Source organism: Pseudophryne corroboree, chromosome 3, assembly GCF_028390025.1.
Source record: "Pseudophryne corroboree isolate aPseCor3 chromosome 3, aPseCor3.hap2, whole genome shotgun sequence".
In the NCBI taxonomy this organism is placed as follows: Eukaryota; Metazoa; Chordata; class Amphibia; order Anura; family Myobatrachidae; genus Pseudophryne; species Pseudophryne corroboree.
Window position 1 is genome coordinate 391,117,212 of NC_086446.1, and position 24,684 is coordinate 391,141,895.

The 24,684-nt window shown below is 47.1% G+C and overlaps 1 protein-coding gene across 2 annotated transcripts in view; it reads left to right on the forward strand.

Moving 5' to 3' along the window:
- The window catches only part of BRCA1 (BRCA1 DNA repair associated), a 373,734-nt gene that overhangs the window by 317,367 nt on the left and 31,683 nt on the right, over nucleotides 1–24,684 (forward strand). For both annotated transcript variants that reach the window (XM_063960070.1, XM_063960071.1), the window contains exon 22: nucleotides 24,590–24,641. In XM_063960070.1, the coding sequence (XP_063816140.1) occupies nucleotides 24,590–24,641 (52 nt within the window). The remainder of the gene's footprint in view (nucleotides 1–24,589; nucleotides 24,642–24,684) is intronic.

Here is a 24,684-nt window from a genome sequence, read left to right on the forward strand (position 1 = left end):
GGTCCTGCAGGGTGCACTGAAAAAGGACAGGGTGCTTTTTCACATTTCAAAAATGGGCAGGGTGCAGCACCCTGCTGAAACAGACTAGAAGGAACACTACCTCAGCCAAAAGCATTTCAGTATTGGCAGAGGCACACAGAACTGTGACTCACAGCGCATCCTGCAGGACCCTATCATATTAAAAAAAGGAGTGTATTCTGTGCTGTAGCGCGTAAAAATGTGCTTTAGCATTTTTTTGCAGTCACAATACTGTGGAAAAAAATGCTGGAAAGTAAGAATGCTTTCAAAAATAAAGATGTTAATGCTTTATTTTTATTAACAAAATGCAAAGTGAATGAACAGACGAGAAATCGAAATCAAATCAATATTTGGTGTGACCAACCTTTGCCTTCAAAACATCAATTGTTCTAGGTACAATTGCATGCACTTTTCTAAGGAACTTGGCAGGGAGATTGTTCCAGATATCTTGGAGAACTAACCACAGATCTTCTGTGGATGTAGGCTTGCTCAAATTCTTCTGTCTCTACATGTAATCCTAGATAGACTTGATGTAGGGATCAGGGCTCTGTGAGGCCATATCACTTCCAGGTCTCCTTGTTCTTCACGCTGAAGATAGTTCTTAATGACATTGGCTGTATGTTTGGGGTCATTGTCCTGCTGCAGAATCAATTTGGAGCCAGTCAGACACCTACCTGATGGTATTGCATGATGGATAAGTACCTGCCTGTATCGTAACTTATTATATGATTATGCTACGATTATCACCAGGGAATGCATGTTTAAACCAGTGAGTTTTTTGTATCATATGCTTTACACATATCTAAAAATGACTTTTCCTTGTTTAAATATTTATAAAAAATACTTTTTTACTACACTAAGTTATGAATATCTGTAGATGGTTATGTTATAAAGGGGTACGAAGAGATTCTGACATAAGTCTGTATTCAGAAGTCACTGGAAGCATGGATACTTTAATATGTTTGTTACGAAAATGATACATTATTGTTGTGTATGTAAAGGATGGAATTGGGGAAAGAGGAAGGACTGAGGAGAACGGAGCATATGGAGCATTTTTTCTCCCCTTGCCTCACTGACCTCCTCAGTATTAAGTCAATTTGTTCTCTATTGGTGGGCTTGTAACTGTAATGTGTGCACTGTCTCTGCCTATGTTTTTGTTTTTTTGCTTCCATCCCCCCCCCCCCCCTATTTTATTCCATTAAGGGGGTAAAACAATTGGGTGAGAGATTAAGGGGGGATAGGAATAGGGGGGTTTGGTCTGTATATTAAAGGGGTTATTTCAACAGAGGGGAGACGAGAAGGATATCAAATAAGGAGGACTGTAAGATGCGATTGGGCTCGGTACTCCCTCGGTTATTTTTCAGTTTCTATATGGGAAATACAAAAGGGGATAATATGGAGAGCCTAGTGTAAGTAGTCATGCAATTAGAGTTAAAAGGTAAAGGATATGTCAATTAAAGTAAAATTAATCTCATGAAATGTGGGAGGGCTGAATAGTCCTGTGAAGAGGAAAAAAGTTGTAGAACACTTAAACAGAAACATAGGAGATATAGCTAAGGGATTAAGCAATGCATTTTGCATAAAAAGCACTTGTAGCTTAGCTCTGCACTCATAGCTTGTCCTTATTTTGCTGTTCTAAGTAATTAGAACTGGATGTTTTTAATAGAATAGTCTCAGTTTACACTCCAGGTAACAGGAGCTGGCAGCTTCTTTCTACCAGTAGTCTAAAACTGAAGGGTAAGATCTCCAGAACGCAGTTTTCCCTGGGGACACACTCTTGACATTCAGCCATAAATAAAAGCAATCAAAGTATCTGTTGGCTGTTTTACTGCACGTCTGAGTTTCTCATTCAGGAGGACTGGCTACATCAGAATAACAATGATTCAATGTAAAATATACTATAACCCTTCAACTGTACATTTTAAATGTTTTCTCAGTATTGAGTAGCTAACTAAACTCTGCAAAATATAGTTCAGCATTATTTTCTAATATGGTTACCAGCGGTGGCTCCTACCTTGGTGGAGGAGGGGTACTGCCGCTGGCCATGCTGCCGGGTTCCTGCACCCTTGTCCCCGCCGCCGGCCGGGTCCCGGGATCTGTAGTGTTTAATGTAGTTCACAGCAGGGACGTGCGGTGAGGTAAATGCCTGAGGAGCCACTGGCTAGTACCAGAGCCAAACATACAATAACACTTTGGTATACAAATAGCGCTGATAACAGTATTCACATAGAATTGGCTTACATCAACAACAATATCCTATTGTTATTTGACCAAAGGAGATGCTGTGAGTAGCAGGCCACTGACGGACAATATGTTCGTATCGCAGATGTATTCACCTCATGAAGAGGAAAGAAGTCACCTTTAAATATTCCAAAAACAAATGGACATGGTGCAAGTACAGCCAGATAATTGGATAAAAAGGTGATTTTTAATGTAACAAACTCACAAACAGAGAAAAGAATTAGGCATGTAACCACTATTGTGGGTTAGGACATAGGACCAGGCATCAACACCGTTACCCTCCCAGTTCTTTGGCAAGGAAGCAGATCAGAGTTCCGGAATCTCGAACCCACTGGTAACAGGAAGCTGTATTGGTCCAACAATAGTCCCCAGAAACGTCAGTCACCACGCCTGAAGCTTTTCGGACCTTAGTCTGATGAAGGACTAAGGTCCGAAAAGCTTTAGGCGTGGTGACTGACGTTTCTGGGGACTATTGTTGGACCAATACAGCTTCCTGTTACCAGTGGGTTCGAGATTCCGGAACTCTGATCTGCTTCCTTGCCAAAGAACTGGGAGGGTAACGGTGTGGATGCCTGGTCCTATGTCCTAACCCACAATAGTGGTTACATGCCTATTTCTCTATCGTCCTAGTGGATGCTGGGGTTCCTGAAAGGACCATGGGGAATAGCGGCTCCGCAGGAGACAGGGCACAAAAAGTAAAGCTTTTCCAGATCAGGTGGTGTGCACTGGCTCCTCCCCCCTATGACCCTCCTCCAGACTCCAGTTAGATTTTTGTGCCCGGCCGAGAAGGGTGCAATTCTAGGTGGCTCTCATAAAGAGCTGCTTAGAGAAAGTTTAGCTTAGGTTTTTTATTTTACAGTGATTCCTGCTGGCAACAGGATCACTGCAACGAGGGACAGAGGGGAGAAGAAGTGAACTCACCTGCGTGCAGGATGGATTGGCTTCTTCGCTACTGGACATCAGCTCCAGAGGGACGATCACAGGTACAGCCTGGATGGTCACCGGAGCCGCGCCGCCGGCCCCCTTGCAGATGCTGAAGTAAGAAGAGGTCCAGAATCGGCGGCTGAAGACTCCTGCAGTCTTCTAAAGGTAGCGCACAGCACTGCAGCTGTGCGCCATTTTCCTCTCAGCACACTTCACACGCAGTCACTGAGGGTGCAGGGCGCTGGGGGGGGGCGCCCTGGGAGGCAAATGAAAACCTATTAAAAGGCTAAAAATACCTCACATATAGCCCCCAGAGGCTATATGGAGATATTTAACCCCTGCCTGGATTCACAAAATAGCGGGAGACGAGCCCGCCGAAAAAGGGGCGGGGCCTATCTCCTCAGCACACGGCGCCATTTCCTCTCACAGCTCCGCTGGTCAGGACGGCTCCCAGGTCTCTCCCCTGCACTGCACTACAGAAACAGGGTAAAACAGAGAGGGGGGGCAAATTTAATGGCAATATTTTGATATGTATAAAGCAGCTATAAGGGAGCACTTATTATAAGGCTATCCCTGTCATATATAGCGCTTTTTTGGTGTGTGCTGGCAGACTCTCCCTCTGTCTCCCCAAAGGGCTAGTGGGTCCTGTCTTCGTGTAGAGCATTCCCTGTGTGTCTGCTGTGTGTCGGTACGTGTGTGTCGACATGTATGAGGACGATATTGGTGTGGAGGCGGAGCAATTGCCAAATATGGGGATGTCACCTCCTAGGGGGTCGACACCAGAATGGATGCCTTTATTTGTGGAATTACGGGATAGCGTCAACTCGCTTAAGCAGTCGTTTGACGACATGAGGCGGCCGGACAATCAATTAGTGCCTGTCCAGGCGCCTCAAACACCGTCAGGGGCTGTGAAACGCCCTTTGCCTCAGTCGGTCGACACAGACCCAGACACAGGCACTGATTCCAGTGGTGACGGTGACGAATCAACCGTATTTTCCAGTAGGGTCACACGTTATATGATTTTGGCAATGAAGGAGGCGTTACATTTAGCTGATACTACAGGTACCACTAAACAGGGTATTATGTGGGGTGTGAAAAAACTACCTATAGTTTTTCCTGAATCAGAAGAATTAAATGACGTGTGTGATGAAGCGTGGGTTGCCCCTGATAAAAAGCTGATAATTTCAAAGAAATTATTGGCATTATACCCTTTCCCGCCAGAGGTTAGGGAGCGCTGGGAAACACCTCCTAGGGTGGACAAGGCGCTAACACGCTTATCTAAACAAGTGGCGTTACCCTCTCCTGAGACGGCCGCACTTAAAGATCCATCAGATAGGAGGATGGAAAATATCCAAAAAAGTATATACACACATGCAGGTGTTATACTACGACCAGCTATAGCGACTGCCTGGATGTGCAGTGCTGGGGTAGTTTGGTCAGAGTCCCTGATTGAAAATATTGATACCCTGGACAGGGACAATATTTTACTGTCGTTAGAACAAATAAAGGATGCATTTCTTTATATGCGTGATGCACAGAGGGATATCTGCACACTGGCATCACGGGTAAGTGCTATGTCCATTTCGGCCAGAAGAGCTTTATGGACGCGACAGTGGACAGGCGATGCGGATTCAAAACGGCATATGGAAGTTTTGCCGTATAAAGGGGAGGAGTTATTTGGAGTCGGTCTATCAGATTTGGTGGCCACGGCTACAGCCGGGAAATCCACCTTTCTACCTCAAGTCACTCCCCAACAGAAAAAGGCACCGACTTTTCAACCGCAGCCCTTTCGTTCCTTTAAAAATAAGAGAGCAAAGGGCTATTCATATCTGCCACGAGGCAGAGGTCGAGGGAAGAGACAGCAACAGGCAGCTCCTTCCCAGGAACAGAAGCCCTCCCCGGCTTCTACAAAAGCCTCAGCATGACGCTGGGGCTTCTCAAGCGGACTCGGGGACGGTGGGCGGTCGTCTCAAAAATTACAGCGTGCAGTGGGCTCACTCGCAGGTAGATCCCTGGATCCTGCAGATAATATCTCAGGGGTACAGGTTGGAATTAGAGACAGATCCACCTCGCCGTTTCCTGAAGTCTGCTTTACCAACGTCCCCCTCCGAAAGGGAGACGGTTTTGGAAGCCATTCACAAGCTGTACTCTCAGCAGGTGATAGTCAAGGTACCTCTTCTACAACAAGGGAAGGGGTATTATTCCACTCTATTTGTGGTACCGAAGCCGGATGGCTCGGTAAGGCCTATTCTAAATCTGAAGTCCTTGAACCTGTACATAAAGAAGTTCAAGTTCAAGATGGAGTCACTCAGAGCAGTGATAGCGAACCTGGAAGAAGGGGACTTTATGGTATCCTTGGACATCAAGGATGCGTATCTCCACGTTCCAATTTACCCCTCACACCAGGGGTACCTCAGGTTCGTTGTACAAAACTGTCACTATCCGTTTCAGACGCTGCCGTTTGGTTTGTCCACGGCACCTCGGGTCTTTACAAAGGTAATGGCCGAGATGATGATTCTTCTTCGAAGAAAAGGCGTATTAATTATCCCATACTTGGACGATCTCCTAATAAGGGCAAGGTCCAGAGAACAGCTAGAGATGGGATTAGCACTATCTCAAGAGGTGCTAAAGCAGCACGGATGGATTCTGAATATTCCAAAATCCCAATTAAGGCCGACAACTCGTCTGCTGTTCCTAGGGATGATTCTGGACACGGTTCAGAAAAAGGTTTTTCTTCCCGAGGAAAAAGCCAAGGAGTTATCCGACCTGGTCAGGAACCTCCTAAAACCAGGAAAGGTGTCTGTACATCAATGCACAAGAGTCCTGGGAAAAATGGTGGCTTCTTACGAAGCAATTCCATTCGGCAGATTCCATGCAAGAATTTTCCAAAGGGATCTGTTGGACAAATGGTCAGGGTCGCATCTTCAGATGCACCTGCGGATAACCCTGTCTCCAAGGACAAGGGTATCTCTTCTGTGGTGGTTGCAGAGGGCTCATCTATTGGAGGGCCGCAGATTCGGCATACAGGATTGGATCCTGGTGACCACGGACGCCAGCCTGAGAGGCTGGGGAGCAGTCACACAAGGAAGAAACTTCCAGGGAGTGTGGTCGAGCCTGGAAAAGTCTCTTCACATAAACATTCTGGAACTAAGAGCAATCTACAATGCTCTAAGCCAGGCGGAACCTCTGCTTCAAGGAAGACCGGTGTTGATCCAGTCGGACAACATCACGGCAGTCGCCCATGTAAACAGACAGGGCGGCACAAGAAGCAGGAGTGCAATGGCAGAAGCTGCCAGGATCCTTCGCTGGGCGGAGAATCACGTGATAGCACTGTCAGCAGTGTTCATCCCGGGCGTGGACAACTGGGAAGCAGACTTCCTCAGCAGACACGATCTTCACCCGGGAGAGTGGGGACTTCATCCAGAAGTTTTCCACATGCTAATAAACCGTTGGGAAAGACCAATGGTGGACATGATGGCGTCTCGCCTCAACAAAAAACTGGACAGGTATTGTGCCAGGTCAAGAGATCCGCAGGCAATAGCTGTGGACGCGCTGGTAACACCTTGGGTGTACCAGTCGGTGTATGTGTTTCCTCCTCTGCCTCTCATACCAAAGGTATTGAGAATCATACGGCAAAGCGGAGTAAGAACGATACTAGTGGCTCCGGATTGGCCAAGAAGGTCTTGGTACCCGGAACTTCAAGAGATGGTCACGGACGATCCGTGGCCTCTACCTCTGAGAAGGGACCTGCTTCAACAGGGTCCCTGCCTCTTTCAAGACTTACCGCGGCTGCGTTTGACGGCATGGCGGTTGAACGCCAGATCCTAAAAGGAAAAGGCATTCCAGAAGAAGTCATTCCTACCTTGATTAAGGCAAGAAAGGAAGTCACCGCGAAGCATTATCACCGCATTTGGCGGAAATATGTTGCGTGGTGCGAGGATCGGAGTGCTCCGACGGAGGAATTTCAACTGGGTCGTTTCCTACATTTCCTGCAATCAGGATTGTCTATGGGTCTCAAATTGGGATCTATTAAGGTTCAAATTTCGTCCCTGTCAATATTCTTCCAAAAAGAATTGGCCTCAGTCCCTGAGGTCCAGACTTTTGTCAAAGGAGTACTGCATATACAGCCTCCTGTGGTGCCTCCGGTGGCACCGTGGGATCTAAATGTAGTTTTAGATTTCCTCAAATCCCATTGGTTTGAACCACTAAAAAATGTGGATTTGAAATATCTCACATGGAAAGTGACTATGTTACTGGCCCTGGCTTCCGCCAGGAGAGTATCTGAACTGGCGGCTTTATCTTATAAAAGCCCTTATTTAATTTTCCATTCGGATAGGGCAGAGCTGCGGACGCGTCCGCATTTTCTCCCTAAGGTGGTATCAGCGTTTCACCTGAACCAGCCTATTGTAGTGCCTGCGGCTACAAGCGACTTGGAGGACTCCAAGTTGTTGGACGTTGTCAGAGCTTTAAAAATATACATTTCAAGGACGGCTGGAGTCAGAAAATCTGACTCGCTGTTTATACTGTATGCACCCAACAAGTTGGGTGCGCCTGCTTCTAAGCAGTCGGTTGCTCGTTGGATTTGTAACACAATTCAACTTGCACATTCTGTGGCAGGCCTGCCACAGCCTAAATCTGTTAAGGCCCATTCCACAAGGAAGGTGGGCTCATCTTGGGCGGCTGCCCGAGGGGTCTCGGCATTACAACTCTGCCGAGCAGCTACGTGGTCAGGGGAGAACACGTTTGTAAAATTCTACAAATTTGATACCCTGGCAAAAGAGGACCTGGAGTTCTCTCATTCGGTGCTGCAGAGTCATCCGCACTCTCCCGCCCGTTTGGGAGTTTTGGTATAATCCCCATGGTCCTTTCAGGAACCCCAGCATCCACTAGGACGATAGAGAAAATAAGAATTTACTTACCGATAATTCTATTTCTCGGAGTCCGTAGTGGATGCTGGGCGCCCATCCCAAGTGCGGATTATCTGCAATACTTGAACATAGTTATTGTTAACTAATTCGGGTTATTGTTTAGGGAGCCATCTTTCAGAGGCTCCTCTGTTATCATACTGTTAACTGGGTTTAGATCACAAGTTGTACGGTGTGATTGGTGTGGCTGGTATGAGTCTTACCCGGGATTCAAAATCCTCCCTTATTGTGTACGCTCGTCCGGGCACAGTACCTAACTGGAGTCTGGAGGAGGGTCATAGGGGGAGGAGCCAGTGCACACCACCTGATCTGGAAAAGCTTTACTTTTTGTGCCCTGTCTCCTGCGGAGCCGCTATTCCCCATGGTCCTTTCAGGAACCCCAGCATCCACTACGGACTCCGAGAAATAGAATTATCGGTAAGTAAATTCTTATTTTCTTTTCTCTGTTTGTGAGTTTGTTACATTAAAAATCACCTTTTTATCCAATTATCTGGCTGTACTTGCACCATGTCCATTTGTTTTTGGAATATTTAATAGGTGACGACTTTCCTCTTCATGAGGTGAATACATCTGCGATACGAACATATTGTCCGTCAGTGGCCTGCTACTCACAGCATCTCCTTTGGTCAAATAACAATAGGATATTGTTGTTGATGTAAGCCAATTCTATGTGAATACTGTTATCAGCGCTATTTGTATACCAAAGTGTTATTGTATGTTTGACTGTTTTGAGACTGGTGAGGAGTCTTCTATAGGTGTACATAAGCTGCAGTTAATTATTGGCGCGGTGTGCAAATTACCCCTTTTTTTCATAGTACCAGAGCCAGATGTACACACAATATATGAGCCAAAGTGTACATGTGGGCATTATACACAGGTGCAGCAGTATATATTGCTGGAAACTTGGAAAGTTTTGATCAGAGATGTGCGTAAAGAAAATCAGGGGAGGCACTGCCTCATCAGCCATAGACTTATTGCTCCAGAGTTTTGACTATAAAAATGATTACAATAATACAAAGTAGATATTTTTAATATATTCTTTGCATTTTTCATATACTTTATATACTGAAATCTCTGGCACATACGTTAGTATGACAGAAAGGACTCTGCCACACGTCACTGGTTCACAGATGACGATACTGCGCATGCGCAATCCCCCAGCTTCTATGGACTGCATCGGCTGCAGAACATAAAAGCCGTCTAGGGCTGCCCAAAAGGCAGTGTGCGTCTTCCTACAGGAAGCCACCCCTCTGCTATTCGCAGCCTGGCATGGCAGTCCCAGAGGGAGGAAACGCCTCCCTATGGGACTGCCTGTAGTATCTGACTAGCAGGTAGGAGGAAGTCACAGTGAAGCCAGTGCAGTCACGGACTATATCTGGCTTCACTGACTCTGAGCTAAGGTGGTGGATTTTACTTAGAGGGGCCTGTAATCCTGCAGCCCATAGGTAAAATCCGCCACTGATGTTTGTTGCAAATATAAATACACACTTGGAAGCAGTACTGGATATATGGAGTTTTTCTGTACTTATTACACAGCAAGGACTTCCTGCTCCTGAGCTGGATGAGGTCAGCCCAGCACAAAATCCTATTTTCTCTTACGTCCTAGAGGATGCTGGTGACTCCAAAAGGACCATGGGGTATAGACGGGATCCGCAGGAGCTTGGGCACACTGAAAAGACTTTAACTGGGTGTGAACTGGCTCCTCCCTCTATGCCTCTCCTCCAGACCTCAGTTAGACTTTGTTCCCAGGACTGACTGGACACTCACTAGGGGAGCTCTCCTGAGTTTCTCTAGAAAAGACTTTTGTTAGGTTTTTTTATTTTCAGGGAGACCTGCTGGCTACAGGCTCCCTGCATCGTGGGAGTGAGGGGAGAGCAGCAGGACCTACTTCTTCTTAGTTTAAGGGCGCTGCTTCTCGGTTACTGGACACCATTAGCTCCAGAGTGTTCGATCACTTGGTGCTCCTAGCTGCTTGTTCCCGGACTCACGCCGTCACCCCCCTCACAGAAGCTAGAAGAAAGAAGCCGGGTGAGTATGCAGTAGGCAGAAGACTTCAGTAATGAGGTACAGCGCAGCGGTAGCGCTGAGCTCCATGCTCCCACTCACTTCTCCAACGGCACTCACAGGGTGCAGGGCGCTGGGGGGTCGCCCTGGGCAGCATCTACGGAGGTCTGGAATACCGGCAGAAGGCTTTTCGGTGCCTCGTCACCGTTTTTCAAACCCCCGCCGGCATTTTCAAATTTAGCGGGCTGAAGCGCGCCGGGAAGGGGCGGAGCTTAGTCGCGCGGCTCACAAGCGCCATTTTCCCTAATACACACGGCTGCATGAGACGCTGGCCCGGGACCTCCAAAAGCTCTTCTACAAGTAACGGGGAGCTAATCGGGGGGGGGGGGGGGGGGGGGGTTGTGCACAGTTTTAAGGTGCATATGTAATGTTTTAAAGCAGCGCTTTTTCCATATATTAGTTGGTGTGATATATGGGCGCTGGGGTGTGAGCTGGCATACTCCCTCCGTGTTCCTCTAACCGGGCTTCCTTGTGGGTCTGTCCCCTAGCTCAGGCATTGTGTGTGTGTGTGTGTCGCTGTGTCGATACTCAGTGTCGGCATGTCTGAGGCTGAATGTTATTCACCGGAGGAGGTTACTGGGGGAGCAGAGGCGGGTCTGGAATTGGCTCTGTCGGCGCAGCCGACGCCTGAGTTATTCACAAAATGTGGCTTCTTTGTCAAAGAGGTTAGATAAATCAGAATCGCAGACACAGGTGTGGAGAAAATCCATGGAGGATGCTTTGTCTCAGGTGCAGACCCCATCAGGGTCGCAAAAGCGTCAGTTTACCCAGGTAGATACTAATACCGACACGGATTCTGATTCCGAGGTCGACTTCACTGAGGCTGCTTTACATCCACGAGTGGTTAAGAGTATTCAATACATGATTGTGGCTATAAAAGATGTTTTACGCATTTCTGATGAAACAAGGATTTGTTTGTTCAAAGAGAAAAAACCTGAGGTGAAGTTTCCCCCCTCTCATGAAATGAATGCTCTTTGTAAAAAGGCTTGGGAGTTGCCGGACAAGAGGTGGCAGATTCCCAAGAGGATTTACATGGCGTATCCTTTCCCCTCTGATGACAGGGAAAAATGGGAGGCGTCTCCAAATGTAGACAAAGCTCTACCTCGTTTGTCTAAGAAGGTGGCGCTTCCGTCTCCTGACACGGCAGCTCTCAAGGATCCGGCGGATCGCAAGCTGGAGACGTCTCTGAAGTCCATTTTCGCTAATACCGGTGCATTGCTCAGACCTGCTGTGGTGTCGGTATGGGTGAGTAGTGCTATTGCTAAATGGGCTGAGATTTTAGCTGCTGATATGGATACCCTTGATAAAGATACTGTTCTTTTGACTCTTGGTTATATCAAGGACGCTGCAGATTACCTGAAGGATGTGGCGAGGGATGTTGGTCTCTTGGGATCAAGAGCCAATGCCATGTCGATCTTGGCCAGGAGGGCGCTGTGGATCCATCAATGGAATGCTGATGCCGACTCCAAGAGAGCTATGGAAGCTTTACCCTTCAAAGGTAATGTCTTGTTTGGGGACTGCTTGGCTGACCTGGTTTCTACCACGACTGCGGGTAAGTCGTCTTTTCTTCCCTATGTTCCCACACAACAGAAAAAGGCACCACATCAGCAGATGCAGTCCTTTCGTCCAAATAAATACAGGCGGGGAAAAGGTTCGTCCTTCCTCGCTTCAAAGGGTAGAGGAAGGGGACGGAAGTCGCCTGCAGTGTCAGGCGTCCAGGACCAAAAGTCCTCCCCTGCCTCTACCAAGTCCACCACATGACGCTGGGGCTTCCCTGGGGGTGTCCGGACCGGTGGGGGGCCGTCTGCGGATCTTCAGTCACGTCTGGATTCAATAAGGCCTGGATCCTTGGGTCCTAGAGATTGTATCTCAGGGATACAAGCTGGAGTTTCAGGAGGCACCCCCTCACCGGTTTTTCATTTCGGCCTTGCCAGTGTCTCTTCCGGACAGGGAGGTGGTGCTGGCAGCAATACAAAAGTTGTGTCAACAGAGGGTCATTGTTCCCGTTCCCCTGTCCCAACGGGGGGAGGGGTTCTACTCGAGCCTCTTTGTGGTACCGAAACCGGACGGTTCGGTCAGACCGATTCTGAATCTAAAGTCCCTCAATCCATAATTGAAGGTTTTCAAGTTCATGATGGAATCTCTTCGAGCTGTGATTGCCAGCCTAGAAGGGGGGGACTTTATGGCGTCAGTCGACATAAAGGATGACTACTTACACGTTCCGATATATCCTCCGCACCAAGCCTTCCTAAGGTTTGCGGTACAGGATTCTCATTACCAATTTCAGACGTTGCCGTTTGAGCTTTCCACGGCCCGAGGATTTTCACCAAAGTCATGGCAGAAATTATGGTTCTCCTTCGCAAGCAAGGGGTTACCATTATCCCGTACTTGGACGATCTCCTGATAAAGGCGAGGTCCAGGGAACGGTTACTAAGAAATGTGGATTTGTCTCTGTCCGTTCTGCGACAACACGGTTGGCTGCTAAATTTGCCAAAGTCTCAGTTGATTCCGACCACTCTGTTGCTCTTTCTGGGCATGATTCTGGACACGGGCTTACGGAAGGTGATTCTTCCGGAAGAAAAAGCTCTGGAACTTCAGACGATGGTCAGGGAACTTCCGAGGCCAAAGAGTGTGTCGGTTCATCAATGTACTCGGGTTCTGGGGAAGATGGTTGCGGCGTACAAAGCCATTCCGTTTGGCAGGTTTCATGCCCGGGCGTTTCAGTGGGATCTGCTGAGCAAGTGGTCCGGGTCTCACCTGCACATGCACGTCTATCTCCCAGGGCCAGGATTTCTCTCCTGTGGTGGCTACAAAGTTCTCACCTCCTAGGAGGCCGCCGATTCGGTATCCTGGATTGGGTCCTCTTGACAACAGATGCAAGTCTCCGAGGCTGGGGCGCAGTCACCCAGGGAAGAAATTTCCAGGGTAAATGGTCGCTCCAGGAATGTTGTCTCCACATAAATGTTCTCGAGTTAAGAGCCATTGACAACGGCCTGCTACAAGCAAGAAGCCTTCTTCAGGGTCGGCCTGTCCTGATACAATTGGAGAACATAACTGCGGTGGCGCATATAAAACGTCAAGGCGGAACAAGGAGCAGGGCGGCTATGGCGGAGGCCACAAGAATCCTTCGCTGGGCGGAACAGCACGTGAGCGCCCTGTCAGCAGTCTTCCTTCCGGGAGTGGACAACTAGGAAGCAGACTTCTTCAAGAGGTGTTTGCAGAACTGACGAAGCATTGGGGAATTCCGATGATCGACATGATGGCGTATCGCCTCAACAAGAAGCTTCCAAGGTATTGTTCCAGGTCAAAGGACCCCCAAGCCAGTGCAGTGGATGCCCTGGTGACTCCGTGGGTCTTTCAGTCGGTGTATGTGTTCCCTCCGCTTCCTCTCATTCCAAAGGTGCTAGGAATCATTCGACGAGCAAGAGTGCGAGCAATTCTTGTAGTTCCAGATTGGCCAAGAAGGGCCTGGTATCCAGATCTTCAGGAAGTACTTGTGGAAGATCCTTGGCCACTTCCTCTAAGGGAGGACCTGTTACTGCAGGGACCATGCGTGTTTCCAGACTTATCGCGGCTGCGTTTGACGGCATGGAAGTTGAGCGCCAAATCTTAGCTCGGAAAGGTATTCCCGGGGAGGTCATTCCCACTCTCCTTAAGGCGAGGAAGGAAGTTACGGCGAAACATTATCACCATATTTGGAGAAAGTATGTTTCGTGGTGTGAGACTAAAGCTGCTCCTGCGGAAGAATTTCACTTGGGTCGGTTTCTCCATTTTTTTGCAGGCAGGCGTCGATGCAGGCCTGAAATTGGGTTCCATCAAGGTGCAGATTTCGGCTTTATCTATCTTTTTCAGAAGGAATTGGCGGTTCTCCCTGAGGTTCAAACTTTTGTGAAGGGAGTGATGCATATCCATCCTCCGTTTGTGCCCCCGGTGGCACCATGGGACCTTGACGTGGTCTTACAGTTTCTTATGTCTTCCTGGTTTGAACCTTTGCGTAAGGTTGAGTTAAAATTTCTCACTTGGAAGGTGGTCATGCGGTTAACTGTGGCGTCTGCCAGGCGGGTGTCTGAGTTGGCGGCCTTGTCACACAAGAGTCCGTACTTTATCTTCCATTCGGATAGGGCGGAATTGAGGACTCGTCAACAATTTCTGCCGAAGGTGCTTTCTTCATTTCACATTAACCAACCTATTGTGGTGCCTGTGGCTACAGATGCTGTGGCAGTTCCAAAGTCTCTTGATGTTGTGAGAGCTTTGAAGATCTACGTCGCCAGAACGGCGGTGGCCAGGAAAACAGAGGCGCTGTTTGTCCTGTATGCTTCCAACAAGATTGGTCATCCTGCTTCGAAGCAGACTATTGCACGCTGGATTTGTAGTACGATTCAGCAAGCTCATTCTTCGGCTGGGCTACCGTTGCCGAAGTCAGTGAAGGCCCATTCTACCAGGAAGGTGGGCTCATCTTGGGCGGCTGCCCGAGGGGTCTTGGCACTTCAGCTTTGCCGAGCAGCTACGTGGTCGGGTTCAAATACCTTTGCTAAGTTTTACAAGTTTGATACCCTGGCTGAGGAGGACCTCATGTTTGCTCAATCGGTGCTGCAGAGTCGTCCGCACTCTCCCGCCCGGGTGGAGCTTTGGTATAGACACCATGGTCCTTTTGGAGTCTCCAGCATCCTCTAGGACGTAAGAGAAAATAGGATTTTGGTACCTACCGGTAAATCCTTTTCTCCTAGTCCCAAGAGGATGCTGGGCGCCCATCCCAGTGCGGCCGGTTACTTGCAGTGTGTTCTTATTAGTTACATTGGTTTACACACAGGTTGTGTATTTGTTGTTTCAGCTGGTTGCTGCAATTAAATTCATACTGTTATCTGGTTTACTGTTACTCCGGTTGTATGGTATGTTGTGGTGTGGGCTGGTATGTTCTAGCCCTTAGTTTGAACTAAAATCTTTTCCTCGAAATGTCCATCTTTCCTGGGCACAGTTCTTATAACTGAGGTCTGGAGGAGGGGCATAGAGGGAGGAGCCAGTTCACACCCAGTTAGTCTTTTCAGTGTGCCCAAGCTCCTGCGGATCCCGTCTATACCCCATGGTCCTTTTGGAGTCCCCAGGATCCTCTACGGACTAGGAGAAAAGGATTTACTGGTAGGTACCAAAATACTATTTTATCTCCTTAACGCTATACCTTAAGAGGTTCTGTGTGTGAACAGGAGGGGGGAATGGTATCTACCCATGGCATCTCTGATGCTCTTCTTACTCATGCCTCCAGGATTGATTTTGTGCTGTACTTTAAATTGTAAAATGCTCCACCAGATTCACCAGGTCTTCAAGCCTTTTAAATGCTCACTTTAACCACCTCTTTATAAAAACTTAAGACCTGACCAAGTGGTAACTAGTTTGTCTTGTTGGCAGCACTCCGTGCTGTCTCCTATGCATACATTTCTGGCACCAGGACCCAGAGTCTGCAGGGAAGTGCTACTGCAGCCATCTTTACTGTGTAAGAGTGTCACATAACTGCTACCACGTGCAGTACTTAGCTCCTGGGGTGAAACACCCACATACCTGCTATTACCCTGTATTTGATTCCACTGCTGTGAACCATATGCATTACCACTTTGTTCCTGTATTACTCTGCACCTGCTCTTTACCAGTAAACCTAGCATCCTGGTTAAGGACTCTGTGTGGCCTGACAGTCACTTTTAAATCCGCTGTGCACTTGGGACCACCATCCCAATAGGCCAGCGATTCTCAAACTCTGTCCTCAGGACCCCATACAGTTCACGTTTTGCAGGTCACCTAACAGGAACACAGGTGTATTCATTACTCACTGACACATTTTAAAACATCCACAGGTGGAGCTAATTATTTCACTTGTGGTTCTGTGAGGAGACCTGGAAAACATGAACTGTTTGGGGTCCTGAGGACTGAGTTTGAGAACCGGTGCAATAGGCTATATATCAACTTCTCTCACCTCATCTCTCAAACTTTCCCACCTCTTTTATTTTTATATTACCAGTGAAGTTTCACTTTACTTGTTCATCTCTTTTGTAAGCTTTTCCTGGTCCCCATTGACATTAATTTTTAGTGCCATGTATATACAAAATTTGTACAGCAATGTTGGCACTTAAATCATTAATAAAAGTTATTTAATCTAAACTTTAAAACTGTCCCATACAATCTTCTTGGCTCTAGATTAAGAGGCATAAATGAATAACTGCTTGGTGTCACCACTATTTACTATAAATGTGTCAATGTCCATGGTTCTAAATAAGCTCTTAGTTTAGGAATTAGGATACGTTTAAAACAGTCTGTAGTGTATCCCAGACTAAACAGCTGTGACGTGTTGGTATGTTTCATTTTGTCCACAGGACATGTAACCTCAATTGCTCATGGCCAGCTGGCGGCCTTTGTACTATGGAAGGCATTCCTTATTTTTATAAACCCATCTATGTGATCTGTAGATCATTTGCTTGCCAATGCAAGCACGGGTGCCAGTCCTTTTTATATGAACACATCTACTTCTTCCGGTTTAGAGCAAACATTCTGCCTAACCTTTAATTTGATTTGATTATAATGTAAGCTTAATATGCTAGAGTACTGGGAATCATCCAGAAACACTAGCTCAGCAACTGCCAGGGACATATTTTCCCAGAAAAACAGAACGTAATGGAATAAGAGTTTCCCCAGCCTACCCAGTCTGACATTATGCTGCGCAGGGAAACATGGCCTGATTTGTGGATTGGCTATAAATACACCACTTTAAGTGGTAAGTCCCAGCACTTATTACCCCCAACTCAACTTGTGCTGAAAGCAGAGTTACCTACAGAGTCCCAGCTATAGCATGCATTAGTACTTCATAAGACATTTTTGCTTGTTTTTAAAAGTATTTAGTAAAAAAAAGAAGACAACATACTTTTTGTATTTGTTTTATGACCAGTTTTTAGACTTGTTAAACTGGGAAAGAGAAATAATAATAGGATTTTAATTACCTACCGGTAAATCCTTTTCTCGTAGTCCGTAGAGGGATGCTGGGGTCCACATTAGTACCATGGGGTATAGATGGGTCCCTTGGGAGCCATGGGCACTTAAAGCGTTTAATAGTGTGGGCTGGCTCCTCCCTCTATGCCCCTCCTACCAGACTCCATCTAGAAACTGTGCCCGAGGAGACAGACATACTTCAAGAGAAGAAAATACACAGATAGTGATGAGATTCACACTTGCTCACACATAACAGAAAACCAAGCTAACCAGCCTGAAACAATTCAACGGCTGAACAACAGTACTTAACCAAGTAACAACGCAGTACTTAACTAAGTAACAAATGCAGGAAAGCGAAGCGCTGGGCGGGCGCCTAGCATCCTCTACGGACTACAAGAAAAGGATTTACTGGTAGGTAATTCAAATCCTATTTTCTTCCACATCCTAGAGGATGCTGGGGTCCACATTAGTACCATGGGGATGTACCAAAGCTCCCAGTACGGGAGGTAGAGCGTGGAGGCTCCTGCAGAACAGATTGACCAAACTGAAGGTCTTCAGAGGCCAAAGCATCGAACTTGTGGAACTTAGCAAACGTGTTCGATCCTGACCAAGTATCTGCTCGGCAAAGTTGTAAAGCCGAGACACCCCGGGCAGCCGCCCAGGAAGAACCCACTTTACGAGTAGAGTGGGCCTTAACGGATTTTGGACACGGCAAGCCTGCAGTAGAATAAGCATGCTGGATAGTACACCCGATCCAGCGAGAAATCGTCTGCTTAGAAGCAGGCCACCCAACCTTGTTGGGATCATAAAGGACAAACAGAGGGTCTGACTTTCTGTGACGAGAAGTTCTCTTCACAGAAATCTTCAAAGCCCTTACAACATCCATGGATTTTGAAGTAATTGAGGAGTCGGTAGCCACTGGCATCACAATAGGTTGATATGAAAAACCGACACAATCTTCGGAAGAAATTGCTGATGCGTCCTGAGCTCAGCTCTATCTTCATGGAAAATCAAGTAGGGGCTCTTGCAGGAAAATGCCCCCAATTCCGACACACGTCTAGCAGATGCTAATGCCAACAGTGTGACCGCCTTCCAAGTAAGGAACTTGACACCTCCTGTAAAGGTTCGAACCAATCCGACCCCAGGAACTGCAGCACCACATTAAGATCCCAAGGGGCCATAGGAGGCACAAAGGGAGGCTGGATGTGCAGAACACCTTTCAAGAAAGTCTGAACCTCAGGGGGAGGGCAGCCAATTGATTCTGGAAGAAAATGGACAAGGCCTGAAATCTGAACTTTTATGGAGCCCAACCTCAGGCCTACTTCCACGTCCGCTTGCAGAAAGAGGAGAAACCGCCCTAGTTGAAACTCCATCGTAGGAAACTTCTTGGCTTCACACCAAGACACTTACTTTTTCCAATTCAATGGTAATGTTCAGACGTTACTCCTTTCCTAACCTGTATCAGGGTAGGAATAACCTTATTCGGAATGCCCTTCTGAGCTAAGATCTGGCGTTCAACCTCCATGCAGTCAAACATAGCCGTGGTAAGTCTTGATAAGAGAACTGCTCCTGCTGCAGAAGGTCCTCTCGAAGAGGAAGAGGCCTTAGATTTTCCAACAATAACTCCAGAAGTTCCGCGTTCCAAGCTTGCCTTGGCCAGTCCGGAGCAATGAGGATCGCCTGAACTCTTGTACGTTTTATTAGTTTGAGAATCCTTGGGATGAGTGGAAGTGGAGGGAACACATACACTGACTGGAACACCCACGGAGTTACCAGGGCGTCTATCGCCACTGACTATCGGCCCCTCGACCTGGAACAGTACCTCCGGAGCTTCTTGTTGAGGCGGAAGGCCATCAAGTCTATTTGAGGTACGCCCCAAAGACTTGACACCTCTGCGAACACCTCTTGGTGGAGGCCCCACTCTCCCGGATGGAGATCGTGTCTGCTGAGGAAGTCCGCTTCCCAGTTGTCCACTCCCGGAATGAAAATTGCTGACAGCGTCACCGCGTGCTTTTCTGCCCAGAGGATGTTTTTTGTTACCTCTGATATTGCAGCTCTGCTCTTTGTTCCACCTTGTCTGTTTATGTAGGCCACTGTCGTTACATTGTCTGACTGAACTTGAATGGCCTGACCTTTCAGAAGATGTGCCGCTTGTAGAAGACCGTTGTACACGGCCCTTAGTTCCAGAATGTTTATCGGAAGGATGGATTCCAGACTTGACCACCTTTCTTGGAAGTTTTCCCCTTGGGTGACAGCTCCCAAGCCCCTGAGGCTTGCATCCGTGGTTAGGAGGATCCAATTCTGAATCCCGTACCTGTGAACCTCTAGTAGGTGAGAAGTTTGAAGCCACCAGAGGAGCGATATTCTGGTATTCGTTGACAGACGTATCCTCTGGTGCATGTGAAGATGAGATCCCGACCATTTTTATCTACAGGAGTAATTCCAGAGGACTGGAAAAGAGCAAACATAGTCCCGCTGCACAAAAGTGGAAGCAAGGAAGAGGCAAACAACTACAGACCAGTGAGTCTTACATCAGTAGTAGGGAAATTGATGGAAACACTCTAAAAAGAAAGAGTTGTAGATTATCTCAAATCCGGCAATTTACAGGATCCCAAACAGCATGGATTCACTGGGGGGAGATCATGTCAAACAAATCTTACTGACTTTTTTGATTGTGTGACTAAAGTGATGGATAAAGGTGGAGCCATGGATATAGCTTATCTAGACTTTAGTAAGGCTTTTGACACTGTTCCACATCGCAGACTGCTAAATAAACTTGAAAGTTTGGGTTTGGTTATTAGGATTATTGAATGGATTAGATCTTGGTTGAAGGATAGAAAACAGAGAGTTGTGGTAAATGGAGTGCATTCACAGGAGGGAAATGTTACCAGTGGAGTACCCCAGGGATCTGTACTTGGACCAGTGCTTTTTAATATCTTTATTGGTGACATTGCAAATGGCATTAAAGGGAAAGTATGCCTTTTTGCAGATGACACAAAGGTATGCAACAGGGTGTAGACACCAGGTGGGGTAAAACAAATGATTGAGGATCTAGGTAGACTAGAGGAATGGTCAAGAGTGTGGCAATTACAGTTTAATGCCAAAAAATTCAAAATCATGCACTTGGGTCTCAAAAATCCAAAAACTAAATATAGTATTAATGGCACTATACTGGAAACTACTGAGGAGGAAAGGGATCTAGGAGTCACTATTTCAGATGACTTAAAGGCAGGTAAGCAATGTAACAAGGCAATGAGGAAGGCTAGTCAGATGCTTGACTGCATTGGGAGAGGAATCAGCAGCAGAAAGAAAGAAGTAATAATGCCACTGTATAGGTCATTGGTACGGCCTCACCTAGAATACTGTATTCAGTTCTGGAGGCCATATCTTCAAAAGGATATTAATACATTAGAAACTGTACAAAGGAGGGCAACTAAAATGGTGCATGGCCTACATTACAAAACATACCCAGAAAGACTAAGAAATCTCAATATGTATAGTTTGGAGGAGAGAAGAGAAAGGGGGGACATGATAGAAACTTTCAAATATATCAAGGGTTTTAACAAAGTCCAGGAGGGAAACATTCTCCAAATGAAGAGAAGCAATAGGACACGAGGACATGCACTGAGACTGGAGGGTGGGAGGTTCAGGGGAAAATTGCGGAAAAACTATTTTGCAGAAAGGGTAGTGGACAAGTGGAATAGCCTCCCATCAGAGGTGGTAGAGGCTAAGACAGTAGAGCAATTTAACATGCATGGGATAGACATAAGGATATCATTACAAAGAAATAAGGATCAAATAAGGTTAGAGATAAAAATAATGTAAAAAAAAAAGGGGGGCAGACTAGATGGGCCAAGTGGTTCTTATCTGCCGACAAATTCTATGTTTCTATTTGTCCAGGAGATCCAGTTGGAAAGATCGTGCATGAAATCTTCCATACTGTAGAGCCTCGTAGGAGGCAACCATCTTTCCCAGAAGGCAAATGCACTGATGAACGGATACCCGGGCTGGCTTCAGGACATCCCGGACCATTGCCTGTATCACCAACGCTTTCTCCTCTGGCAGAAACACCCTCTGTACTTCCGTGTCGAGGATCATCCCCAGGAAGGACATTCTCCTTGTCGGCTCCAAATGCGACTTTGGAAGATTCAGGATCCACCCGTGATCCTGGAGTAGTTGAGTTGAGAGAGCAATGCTCTTTATCAGCTTCTCCCTGGAAGACGCTTTTATCAGCAGATCGTCCAGATAAGGAATTATGTTCACCCCCTTCTTGCGGAGTAGTAGCATCATCTCCGCCATGACCTTTGTGAACACCCTCGATGCCATGGAGAGGCCAAACTGATAGTGACAGTCTAGCAGCGCAAATCTTAGATAAGCCTGGTGAGGCGGCCAGATCGGAATGTGAAGGCACGCATTCTTGATATCTAGGGATACTAGAAAGTCCCCCTCCTCCAGACCTGAGATCACCGCACTCAGAGACTCCATCTTGAATTTGAATTCCCTCAAATAAGGGTTCAATGACTTTAGATTCAATATTAGCCTGACTGAACCGTCCAGTTTCGGTACCACCAAACAGGTTTGAGTAATAAGCCTTGTTTGTTAAGTGAGGTGGAACTGGAACAATAACATTTGACCTTAGCAATTTGTGAATGGCTTCCTGTAGGATAGCACTTTCTGTCAGCAAAGCTGGTAAGCCCGATTTGAAGAATCTGTGAGGTGGGAGTTCTTGAAACTCCAGTCTGTACCCCTGGGCAACAATATCTTGTACCCAGGGGTCTAGGCCTGATGATGCCCAGACATGACTGAAATTTCTTAATCTTGCTCCCACCTGCCCGATCTCAAGGCTGGGAGGTCCACCGTCATGCCGAGGATTTTGAGGAAGCAGAACCGGGTTTCTGTTCCTGTGAACCTGTTGGTGTAGGTTTTTTGGATTTCCCCCGACCACCTCTATAGAAAGTGGAAGGGGGTTTGGACTACTTGGCTTTTGCGGTCCGAAAGGACTGCATGGTAGACGTAGGATAAGATTTCCTAGCAGGTGCTGTAGCTGAGGGAAGGAATGTTGACTTACCCGCAGTTGCCGTTGAGATCCACGCATCTTACGCTTCACCAAACAGAGCCTGACCTGTGAAGTGTAGGTTCTCCACACTCTTCTTGGATTCCGCATCCGCAGACCATTGGCACAGCCAGAGTCCCCTGCGTGCCGAGACAGCCATGGAAGATGCCCTTGCATTAAGATGGCCAAGGTCCTTCATGGCCTCCACCATGAGTCCTGTATGTGACGTAAGAACAATTCAATGTCACGTCTATCCATAGAGTCTAATTCCTCTAGTAACGTGCCTGACCACTTTACTATGGCTTTAGAAATCCACGCACAAGCAATGGTAGGCCTTAAAGCTACGCCAGTAGCTGTGTATAAAGATTTGAATGTAGTCTCAATCTTACGGTCAGCCGGCTCTTTCAAAGCGGTGGACCCAGGGACAGGTAAAACTACCTTTTTAGACAAACTAGATACAGAAGCTTCTACTACAGGTGGGATTTACCATTTTTTCCTGTCCTCCTCAGGGAAAGGAAAAGCAATGAGAACCCTTTTTGGAATCTGGAATTTTTTTCTCCGGGTTCTCCCAGGATTTTTCAAATAATGCGTTTAACTCCTTAGACGCAGGGAATGTGTCTGCAGGCTCAGGTACCTTATCAGTAATGTGTAATCATCCCTATTAGCCTCAATCATAAGTTGCACCCCTTTAGCAAGGGATGCATCTCCCCCCTGCATATCCCCATCACCGTCACCTGTATCTGAGTCGGTATCCGTGTCAACTTGCACGCTTCTTAGGGTAAGTAATTGGGGTTTTTGAAGGTTTTGAAGAGGTAGTGGGAGCTGAATACGACAAGACCTCAACAGACTTTTTCAAACCTGTGTTTCAGTCTCATTATGAGCTATCCAAGATGAGATCTGGGATATTATTCCCCTAATAGAATCCACCCATGGGGGTTCGGATTCAGTAGGCTGAGACAGTATATTACAGTCCTGAGTACAAGGAATAGACTCTTCTGGAGAAGATACAGAGTTCTTAGACATGTTTATGTGAGCTATACAAACACACACACAGGAAAATGTCAGACACCGTCTCCCCCAGAGTACCTTCAGAGAGCAGAGTATAAGGAGCCAGCCACACAGCGCCCAAGTAGGCAGTTTATACAGTAAACAGCCGGCGCTGACTGAATAACCTTAGTAGATTAAACAGTTAATATCTCACTCTCCCCCCCCCCCCCCCCCCCCCCCCCCTTGTCTGTAACACCCTGCTACCGCATAGGATAGCTGGAGTTATGTGGAGGGCAGCGCTCCCTGTCAGCGTTCTGTTGCTGTCATCTGCAGGGAGAAAATGGCGCTGGTGAGTGCTGGATCCGCTCTGAGGAAGAAGCTCCGCCCCCTGTAATGGCGAGTCTTCCCGCACTTAGAGATTATACTGGCCTTAGGTAAATCTGCAGCAAACAGTGGGTTAGACCTTGTAAGCTATCTTAACCAGTGTAGGGTATTGCACTGGCCCAGGGCGCCCCTCACAGCGCCGCACTACAAGTACAGCTGAGCCCTCCGGAGCGCAGCCTCTCAGAACTGCGCTCCTACCCTTGTGCCGCCATTCCTGCCGGTGACCCGCTTACCGGGGCAGCGGCATCATACTCACCACTCCCTCTTCTGGCTCTGTTAGGGGGTTGTGGCCGTGCTGCGGGATTGAGCGGTCGCCTCCTGGGCTTGCGATCATCACCCTCAGGAGCTCAGTGTCCTGTCAGCAGAGATAGGAGCCATTAACCTCTAGTGTTGGATCCTACTTCCCTTCCCCCCACCCCCCACCCCCATCTCTCCCACTGGTGGCAGTGTGACAGGGGGTATAAATGGTATGATGATCATCATAAATGCAGTGATTTTAAGTTGGTGTTTTTCAACCAACATGCAGTATGTCATACTGATAGCTCAGTCGATAAAACACATGTGGAGATACAGTTAAAATAACCCTGTTCGCCATAGTTACACACATCACAATTTTATTTATGTAAACCTTGCCTGCGTGCTGCTATCACTGGGCCTGATTCTGGTTCGATCGGGTTCCAGACTTCCTCCAGTCATTGCCTGCAAAGGATTCTCAACAAAGTATTATAAATGAAAATTTTATTTATTATTCTAAGTTGTCCAGTTACATTTGAGCCCCTGAAAATAAGGGGAACAAAGGAAGTGTGAGTAGGTATTGTTGTTTACAGAAGTAGAATGAATGGAGCAGGCATTGTGGGTCCTTATAAAATGAATAAGAGAATCTATTTCACACAGTAACAATCACGGTATGAATTGTCTCTATTCTGTCGTGTCACAATCATGCACATACCGTTGTTTTGTCCCATAATGTTTGACTTAAGGTTGGATACAAAACATAAATTTGAATTTTCTACTTTTATTGCAGGGATTGACTTCACTAGTCATTGTCCAGCCTGATGGACAGACAGACTATATAGGTAAGACAAGTGTACTGTGAGTAGTGCGGGCAAATCTGTTTTG